This window comes from Nicotiana attenuata, chromosome 6 (assembly GCF_001879085.1).
Source record: "Nicotiana attenuata strain UT chromosome 6, NIATTr2, whole genome shotgun sequence".
Classification (NCBI taxonomy): domain Eukaryota; kingdom Viridiplantae; phylum Streptophyta; class Magnoliopsida; order Solanales; family Solanaceae; genus Nicotiana; species Nicotiana attenuata.
Window position 1 is genome coordinate 32,698,796 of NC_031994.1, and position 9,882 is coordinate 32,708,677.

Here is a 9,882-nt window from a genome sequence, read left to right on the forward strand (position 1 = left end):
GGTGCGATTGCACCAGACCTGGTGCACTTCAGCAGTCCTTCAATTCCAAACTTTGATCTGTTAACCATCCGAACTCCACCCTAGGCCCCCGGGACCTCAACAAAACATACCAACAAGTCCTAAAATATGATACGAACTTAGTCGAGCCCTAAAATCATATCAAACAATATCAAAAACACGAATCGCGCCTCAATTCAAGCCTAATGAAAACTAAGGAATTCCAACTTCTACAATCGATGCTGAAACCTATCAAATCAAGTCCGATTGACCTCAAATTTTGCACGCAAGTCATAAATGTTACAATGGACCTACTCCAACTCCCCGAACCAAAATCCGAGCCCGGTAACCACAAAGTCAATTCTCGGTCAAACTTCTCAATTTCCAAAACTTCTAATTTTCCAACTTTCGTTATTTCAAGCCTAAATCAACTACGGACCTCCAAATTATTATCCGGACACACTCCTAAGTCTAAAATTACCCAACGGAGTTAACGGAACCATCAAAATTCTATTCCGGAGTCATTTACACATAAGTCAACATCCGATCAACCTTTTCAACTTAAGCTTCCAGCCTTAAGACTAAATGATTAAATTCATTCTGAAACATCCCCAGAATCGTACCAATTACCCCGGCAAGTCACATAGCAACTAATAAGCATAAATGAGCAGTAAATGGGGGAACGCGGCTACAACGCTCAAAAGGACCGGCCGGGTTGTTACAAAAATGGAGCTAAATAACATTTTAGAGAACATGATAAACAATAAATCTTTCTTAATCCGTTTCTCTATAGCCTTCCATTGTACAGTACAATAATTTTATGGACACGATTGCCACCTGTTCGGACTTTTACATAATTCTTGGCTCAGTACTCAAATATGTTTTTCTTGCTTATATAGTGAACATTCCTCACATGCTATTCACAATTGTCTTGTTAGTTTTTTTTTTTTTTTTCTTTTAATTTTCTGTCTTCTATATATGATATATATCACATATACAACCGGGCTTTCTTGTTATTCAGGCGTATGATTTTCTGGTAAAAAAGAACAGCTAAAACAAGAAGAAGTGCATCTAAAGAACTTGCAATGGCGTCCCTTGTTATTCCTTCTTCTGGAAACCACGGTCAAACTGGCATGGAGAAGGATCAAATCACTATGGTTATGGTTCCTTTTCCTGTTCAAGGACACTTCAATCAATTCCTTCATCTCTCTCGCCTCGTTTCTTCATACCACATTCCAATTCATTATGTTGGTTTTAATACAGAAATTAGCCAAGTTAAGGCTCGATTACATGGTTGGGATTTAGCCACTGCTACTAACTACATCCATTTCCAAGAATTCCCAACCCCATCTTCTTATATGGCGCCGGCCCCTCCTGATTGTTCAAATAATTCTTCTAAAACTATCTCGAAACTCATAGCATCCGTACTGGATGCATTTTTTACATTGCGCGAGCCTGTGAGTGCATTTATAAAGAAGCTTTCCAGCACAAGTCCAAGAGTTATTGTCATTTATGATTCTATGATGGCTTCCACTGTTCAAGACGTAGTGTCTATGAAAAAAGCTGAAGCCTATTGTTTTCATGCTATTTCTGCTTTTGCCAATAGCTCTCTCTTATGGGATATCATCAAATAATATCTCCATCTTCCTTCATTCCTTTAGAAATTGGCTAAGAAACTTTTTCTCCTATCTGGTGCTCACATTCCAGATGGACTTCCAACTCTCAGAAGTACTTTCACACCTGAGTTTATTGAATTTATGCGATTACAACATAGTTGTAATAAATTCAGCTCTGGGAACTTATACGATACTTGCAAAGTTCTCGAGGGTCCTTATCTTGAAACACTAGCAAAGTTCAGTAGGTTACTCGGAATTCGTAAGCAATGGGCTGTTGGTCCCTTCAATCCGGTGACTATATCAGGGGAAAACGACTCAAAAGTTCGTCACAAATGCTTAGAGTGGCTTGACAAGCAAGTCCAAAATTCAGTGATTCTTGTTTCTTTTGGAACAACAGGATACTTATCTATGGAACAAATCAAAGAACTTGCTATAGGATTGGAAAAAAGTAAGCAGAAGTTTATTTGGGTAGTTAGAGATTTATTGTCAGGAGGAGAAGGGGAAGTCAGAATCCCTGAAGGGTATGAAGAGAGAGTAAAAGAAAGAAGAATTATTGTAAAAGATTGGGCACCCCAATTAGAAATTTTGGCACATTCATCAATTGGCGGATTTATGAGTCATTGTGGGTGGAATTCATGCATGGAAAGTATTACCATGGGAGTGCCTATAGCGACATGGCCTATGCGTTTTGACCAGCCCAAAAATGCTGTGTTTGTTACTGAAGTGCTTAAAATTGGAGTCAGTCGTGAAGCATTGGGATGCCCCTGATGATATGATTGATTCAATTATAAACAAAAACGCTGTTGAAAGATTGATGGCTTCTACAGAAGGACATGAGATGAGAATACGTGCCATGGAATTAGGTAAACAAGTCAAAGAATCAGTTAAAGATGGTGGAGATCATCAAAAGGAGATGGATTCCTTCATTGCTCATGTCACTAGATATTAACTTGCTTCATCGTCAAAAATGTAAAATTTGCTTTTTCTCCACGTATTGTTTTGATTTTTGATGAAAGAAATATGCTCCTTTAGTTGTGTGCTAGCTGTTGAGTGTTCTATAAATTTGCATTGTTCAAAGTTTCAACTTATAGTTTTTTTTTATTTTTTTACAAGACCGGAATAAGATAACCTACAATAGCAAGTGCTCCAAAGTATAATTGTAGGCCTAATTAGTAATTTAAAGCATAAATAGATACTTTATTATAATCAGTTAAAATACAATTTATCCTCCTTTACCCCGTTAGTAATATCCAACTTGAGATTGGATAGGGCCGGGGTTGAGATATAGTGGGACAAGTGCACAGATAGTCATTCTCAGGAATGCTATTTAGAGATTAGCCAATACTTATTTTGTCCGGACAATTTAAGAACATTGTTGTCCTGAAAAATTGAAATTTCAAGACGTACTAGCTAATTCCTAAATAACATACCATTAAAGTGGATACCTGGTGTCATTTCTACGCTAATTAAAGTGAGGCTCAATTATTATCCATAAATCATGATTAACAGACGAATTATTGCACATATCAGTAACATTGCAATAAAGAAAAGAGATGAAAGTGAAGCCAGCAAAACAATGAGGCAGAGAACGGGGAAGGCACAGAGAAGGGAAGTATGCCTTATCAGCCACTGCATAAAGAGTCCTCTCTCCTTGAACTTAAGTTAAGAATTTGGAGAGGTTGGTGTTTCTTTAATAGAGCGGAGGAGCCTTTCATTTACTGCTGTAACAAGGCTTCACTTTTTCAATGGTTTCATGTAAACAGGAATTCACTACAAGAAACATGGTTTTCTGTGACACATTTAGTCCCACAGAAATTGATGTGGCGACTCTCATATTGGACACAGAAAGTAAATATTTAACGGCGAACCATAAGAAGTCGCCAAGAAAAAGCTCTTTTGCGGCGATCTTATTTCGTTTGTAAGGGAAAAGATAAAATAAAAAACTTACGCTCCCAGAAATAGGCCTCCTATCATTTCTTTTTCCTTTCTATTCTCTTCCTCCCGTTTTTGTTGGGTTAAGTCTTCCCCACAATTTTCACCAAAACAACAATAACACCCTACCCAAATGCAACCTCTCTTCTTCGTCCTTTGATTCCCAGCAGCCGACTAGCATTGTAATGAGTAATGAACTCGGTAATTTCTATTTTGTGGCTTTAATAACACCCCTCCTGCTCGGTAATTCTATTTTTGTCAAAACTTTAAGTTTTATTTACTATTTTTATTTTGACAAAACTCGTTAGACGATTCATGTGCATTATTCTGTTTTTACAATTACCAGTTTTGATTGATCCTCTTTGCTTGATTAAGCTCTTGAAATCTCGAGCGCGATTTTCTTTGTGTTATAACTTTGTGAAGATTCTCACAGTGCATGAATAGCTGTTTGATAAAATGTCTAAGAGATAAAGTTCCTGGTCATAGGACATCCAATGAATTTGGTCCTCGAGGCAATATGCAATAAGCACGGGTGTAGTGTATGAAGATCATCATTAGCATAAGTATGAAAATATTTCAAGTTAGGTGCGTGCTGATCTTTTCATTTAGGTTGGAAAATGCTGGTTTATGGGATATACATATCCAAAAGATTTGACTTTGTTGAGTATGTATATCACATCAATCCAGAATCAAATCTCAACTTGCATTTTGTTATAACCCCCTTTTCCGCTGCTTTTAAGACTCTACCTCTTGTGCTTTGTCCTCGTTTTACTGAGAAGAAGCAGAAGAGTGAAAAATAAAGAACTTGTGTTGTTTGGTGGCGTTGATGTATATTTACATGAAACCACATTCCTTGTTTTAATTCTTTTTTTACACTCCCATACTTTGAAATTGTACATACATCTCTAGTTATTTTGTACATAGCTAATACTAGCATTTGGTTACTATAACCATAACTTACGGGCAGTTATTTAATTCGTTGTTCAATCCAAAGACACAAAGATGTTGAAACACCAAAAAGACATCTTCATAATAGTATGAAACAAAATGGTGCTGTATAGAAACATCATTAGCCAAAGCACCCTTTCATTTGGTTACCGAATTATGAAATTAAACTGAATGGTACTTGTGGTTTCTATAAGCTCCCCATACAACACCTGGGACTGATGCGAGCTCGCAATGGATTCTTCATTGTAACGGTGAAATCTGACCCTTCTGTTAGATCAACTTTATCTCCCTCAACAGGCTTCCATTCAAATTGCCAAATCAAATTAGCCACAAAGTACTGTAAATGGAGCATAGCAGAGCCATATCCTGGGCATATTCTCCTCCCTGCACCAAATGGCATCATCTTGATCTCTCGGCTCCCCGTTATATCAAACTCTTGAAGAGTTCCATCTCCATCCACCAAGAATCTCTCTGGCTTGAATTCCATTGGATCATCCCACACATTTGGGTCCAAGCCCATTTCCCCCACCATAAAGTTGATGGTAGCATTCTTGGGTATAACATAGCCGTTCAATTCCATATCCTCTGTCACCCTATGTGGCAGAACAAAGTGAGCTGGTGGATGTCGCCTAAGACCTTCCAAAATCACTGCTTTCAAGTATGGCATTTTCTGTAAATCATCCTCCTTCACTGCCTCCTCTATCACCTTATTGTTCTTAATTGATTGTAATAATGGTGTTGATTCCACAACTTGGCATATTTCTTTATACAGTTTTTCCTGAATGGAAGGGTACTTTACCAAGCATGCCATAATCCACTGTAAGGCGGTGGATGTCGTATCGCTGGCAGCAGCAAGGAACTCGCCGCAGAGGCTGGCCATTTCTTGGTAATTGAGCTTCCGCTTTTCTTCTGGCAATTCCAAATTCACCAGCGTATCAACATAAGCAATATCGGCTTCCAGCTCCTCTTCTTTGTGACGATGATCAATTCCAGGTTTAGGCGCTCCCACTGCTTCTAATTTGTATTTCACCCGATCTTGGATCAGAGGGATGAAGACCTCGTCCAACTCTTTTCGTAGTTCAATGAGCTGTTTCCAGCGTTTTCTAAATATTGTTTTTCCTAAAAATTCAGGAAAGTAATCTAGTATTCTGAAACGGTGAAAACTTTTAAGTGCTCGATGTTGCGCGTCTTTAATTTGCCGTATTTGAAACTCATCGAGCTTATTCCCAAAGCAGATGAGGACAAGGAGACAGAAGATAGCATACTTAAAATGATCAAGTAACATGATCGCTTCCGTGGCAGAATCAGCTGCGGCTGATTCATGAGCAAGAAGGAGCTTTTGAATGAGTATGCCTAGTACCCAAGCTCGGTTCTTGGAGTGGGACTTGATGATGTGAGAGGGATGGAGCATTTCTGAGATGAGGTTTCGACGAAGGAGCCGCCACGTGGGACCATAAGAGCTGGATGTTATTGTCCGCTGGTTAGAGTTGAAAATTTTACTGGTCGTTGAAGCAATTGGCCGATCGGAGCAAATGGCACCTTGCTGAACTAAAGCCTGGTGGGCTAACAAGTGGCTGCTGATGACTATGGATGGAGATGAATAGCCTATTTTAATGGCGATGATAGGACCATATTTGCGTTTGAAATCTCGAAGCATGAGTTCGAGATCGCGACTGGTTTTTCTTAGCAATGGTAACATCCCAATCACTGGGAAGATAAAGGGACCCGGTGGGAGTTTCTTTGTTTTCTGGAAGAAAAGATTAAAGAGAAGTATGAGGAAGAAAGAGATACAGAATGTGACCATAATGATGAACCAGCTTTCCATTATTCCAGTACTTGTGTTTGTCATCAAAATTTTACCAGTATATATGTACTTGAGACTGAGACTTGCTACGTGTGGGTATCAAAGGAAGAAGGGTAGGATGATTAACAGATATTGAAGAAAGGAAAGTAGGAAGAGTAGAATTAAATGTTTCTTTATTACGACTCCCACGTCCCCTTTCTGTTTGTAATCAAAGTGTTTGAACAAGACTGCAAGGGACTAAATGTAACTGGAAACGCCTATATGACATGTTCAACTATATGACATTTAGTTGCACTCTGATCACTAATGTAGGAGTTTATTTTAGTGCGATAAAAAAAGGAGGATGACAGCTAGCGTATGGCTGGACAGATTGAAAAATTCTTAAGACTTATTATTAAAAGTCTCTATCTTCTCCCACTACTATGGCACGTCATCTTTACAATATTAGTGTTGTATAAATCTGTTATAACATATTAGTTTGTACTAGCAGTAATTTTTATGAGATATATGCAGGGAGGTCTGACAGAAAACAAAAAATTACTGTTCTATTGGAGTTATTTCACATATCGTTAGATGTACAACTGACAGTATGTTTCTTTATTATCTTATTACGGTAATATGGATTAGATTTTGCTGCTCTTTTCTGCAGTATCTGGACGTCACATGAGCGTGAAAAAATCATTTTTCACTGTAGGAACCAAAATCACTTATTTTGGGGGTAAAACAGAGAGACTCTCGTCTTCTTTCTAAAACGTCCAGAGACGTACGGTATTTTATTCCACGACGACTTGAGGAAGTTATCGAAAGAATACAGCTAGAGATATTGCAGATAAAAGACTGATGAACACCATTCTCACATGTAAGCATACAAAATGGAGACTCTGGCTTATGAGTTGCGGCACTGTACAGAACCGATTTTTCTTTCTTTTTTTTTTTTTTTGGAAAAAAACTCACCGAGCCAGTTAATTCGGATTCTCGCTGGATAGGCCCGTTAAAAGTGTAAAGCTTTTCTTGTTGAAAGAATTTCCATTCTTAGGACTTGAACTCGAGACATCTAGTTAGAGTGAAATAATATCAACCATCTCACTCACACCTTGGATAAATATAGATATCGCAATTTTGTATCATAGACACTCATAATACTATTTATAAAATAGCAACTTGTTTTCAGAGAGAGAAACCACAGCCCAAATCAATCCCACCATTGTTTTCCTCTGTCTTTCGTTTCTTTTTCTTTCCAAGAAATGGATTTAAGGAAACTTGTTGGCTTGCTTCTATTAGTTTTCATATCCCTTCTGGAGATGCTTTTCAAGAAAATTGCAGTTTCGGTGTTAAGTTTCGTGGGGTTTTCTGATTCTCAACAAACACCATCGAATAGCAGGGAATTACAGAGGGTTGTTTCTTCACCAAGAATCAGACTAAAGGATGGAAGATGCCTGGCATACAGAGAAAGAGGAGTCCCAATGGACAAATCCCTTTACAGAATCATCCTTGTCCATGGGATTAACAGCTCCAAAGATAAGGATTTTCTTGCAACCCAAGTATGACTAGCTAACACCCTTTCAACTTTACTAGTAATACAACATTTTACTTTCCTAATCTTGAAGAATTATCCTCTTAGTCTCCTAGGAATTTAAAGTATGTTTGATGCTCATTTTTGCTCTTTAATTGTAACATGGTTGTTTTGATATTTCATATTCAGAGAGGGACATCCAATAACAGTTTATTTGTCTCTTAGTTAGTGTCCACTTTTAGCTCCTAAACAATGTTCTGAAAAGCCATTATATTGATCTACTAACTATATATATTCTTTAGGAAATCCTAGAGGAGATGAGGATATATATGCTACAGTTTGATAGAGCTGGATATGGGGAAAGTGATATAAATCCTAAACGGTCATTAGAAAGTGAAGCTTGTGATATAGAAGAAGTAGCCGATCAACTACAAATAGGATCAAAATTCTATCTAATTTCAGTTTCTGCTGGAAGCTATCCTGCCTGGAATTGCCTCAGACGCATACCACACAGGCTATCAGGCGTGGCTTTTGTTGTTCCTATAATCAACTACAAATGGAACTCCCTTCCTCATGATTTGATCAAGAACGATCATAATAACAAGCTTTGGCGATTAGTAATTTGGCTCGCCCGCTATGCTCCTGGGTTACTCTACTCATTTTTTACACAGAAATCGAACAGTGTTTTCTCGGGCAATTCTGCATTGTTAAGCAAAAAGGACAGGGAAGTTGCAAACAGATCGGAAGTTTTTGACCCGGTAAAGCTCATCATCCACCTCTCTCAAATCAAACATGAGTTTTCACAATATGATTATCTTGAAAATTATTTGTCTTAATTAATTTGCAGAAAGTTTATCCGAAGCAAAGCGATTTTGAGTCTCTTCTCCAAGACTTTACCTTGGCTTATGGAAAGTGGGATTTTGATCCACTAGAATTTGGTAATCCATTTCCTGATGAAAATGAAAGCTCAGTTCATATTTGGCAAGGTTATGAGGACAACATAGTACCTTGTCGCTTACAAAGATATGTTTCCAAAAGGCTACCTTGGATTCATTATCATGAAGTTATTGATGGCGGACATGCCTTGTGGCATGTTGGTCTAATTGGTGAAGCTATCTTGAGGTCCCTTCTGCTTCGTACGTGAACAAGAGACAACGCCACAGAGTGCTTCAATGTAATCAAGAATATTATTAGGCCTAATATCATTTAATGAAATTAAATTGCAAGGATCTTTTATTTTTTGATGTGGGTATTTCACTTTTCAGCTTGTTTTCCAATTATAACGCGTACGTTCAGTTTCAGATCTAATGATGCACATTTACCACCAAAGGATAATTCTGATTCTGATGAGCCTACTATTTCAATGACTTCTTCCAATTGAACATTCAACAACTCAATATCCCAACAGTTAATATTCATTCATAACAATGAACCTAACTTACTCATAATCTATAATCTATAATTTATAATATATATATATATATACACACACTATATTAAAAGCACGAAGGCCCTTAGTGAAATGTCTTTCGCCTTTTTTACCCCTTTAAAATAGAGTTTATATTGGACAAAATCAACATTTAGAATTGTTTCATAATATTTAAAAATTACACCTCAATAATTTCAACAAGTAACTACAAAAACATAAAAGAGAGAGAGAGAGAGGCGTTGGTAGGGGTGTGCATTCGAATCGGTTTATCGATAAATCGAATCGATTATTTGTTATTGAAATCGAAATCGAAAAAATCGAAACCTTATTGGAACGATAACGATAAGCGTATGTACAAATCGATAATCGATAAGTAATTATCGATAAGGGTCAAAATCGAATCGATAAATCGAATGCACACCCCTAGACTGTAGACACTTATTAAATGAGTAATTACCTATTTGTGTAGATTAATATAACATACAGAATGTATATATATTCCGCTACTATTTTGAAAGCGGCTATACAATATTATTTTTCCTAATCTATACCCTTTCCTTTACCCTAAGTCCCTTACCCTATTATTTCCTCTACCACATTTAAGGAATGATCATATTTAAAGATCAAGGGAATGAAGTTCAAA

The 9,882-nt window shown here is 37.4% G+C and overlaps 3 protein-coding genes across 3 annotated transcripts; 2 read left to right on the forward strand and 1 right to left on the reverse strand.

The window, feature by feature from the left end:
- Window positions 1,083-2,381, forward strand: LOC109227758 (zeatin O-glucosyltransferase-like). Its single transcript, XM_019392953.1, has 2 exons — window positions 1,083-1,541; window positions 1,659-2,381. Exons 1-2 carry the CDS (start codon window positions 1,083-1,085, stop codon window positions 2,379-2,381), a joined length of 1,182 nt encoding a protein of 393 aa, XP_019248498.1.
- LOC109226792 (cytochrome P450 89A2-like) lies at window positions 4,551-6,694 on the reverse strand. Its single transcript, XM_019391655.1, has one exon. The coding sequence runs from the start codon at window positions 6,340-6,342 to the stop codon at window positions 4,681-4,683; it is 1,662 nt and encodes a 553-aa protein (XP_019247200.1). The 5' UTR covers window positions 6,343-6,694; the 3' UTR covers window positions 4,551-4,680.
- Window positions 7,246-9,087, forward strand: LOC109226793. The gene is made up of 3 exons (XM_019391656.1): window positions 7,246-7,838; window positions 8,113-8,568; window positions 8,658-9,087. The coding sequence occupies exons 1-3, from the start codon at window positions 7,542-7,544 to the stop codon at window positions 8,952-8,954; spliced, it is 1,050 nt and encodes a 349-aa protein (XP_019247201.1). The 5' UTR covers window positions 7,246-7,541; the 3' UTR covers window positions 8,955-9,087.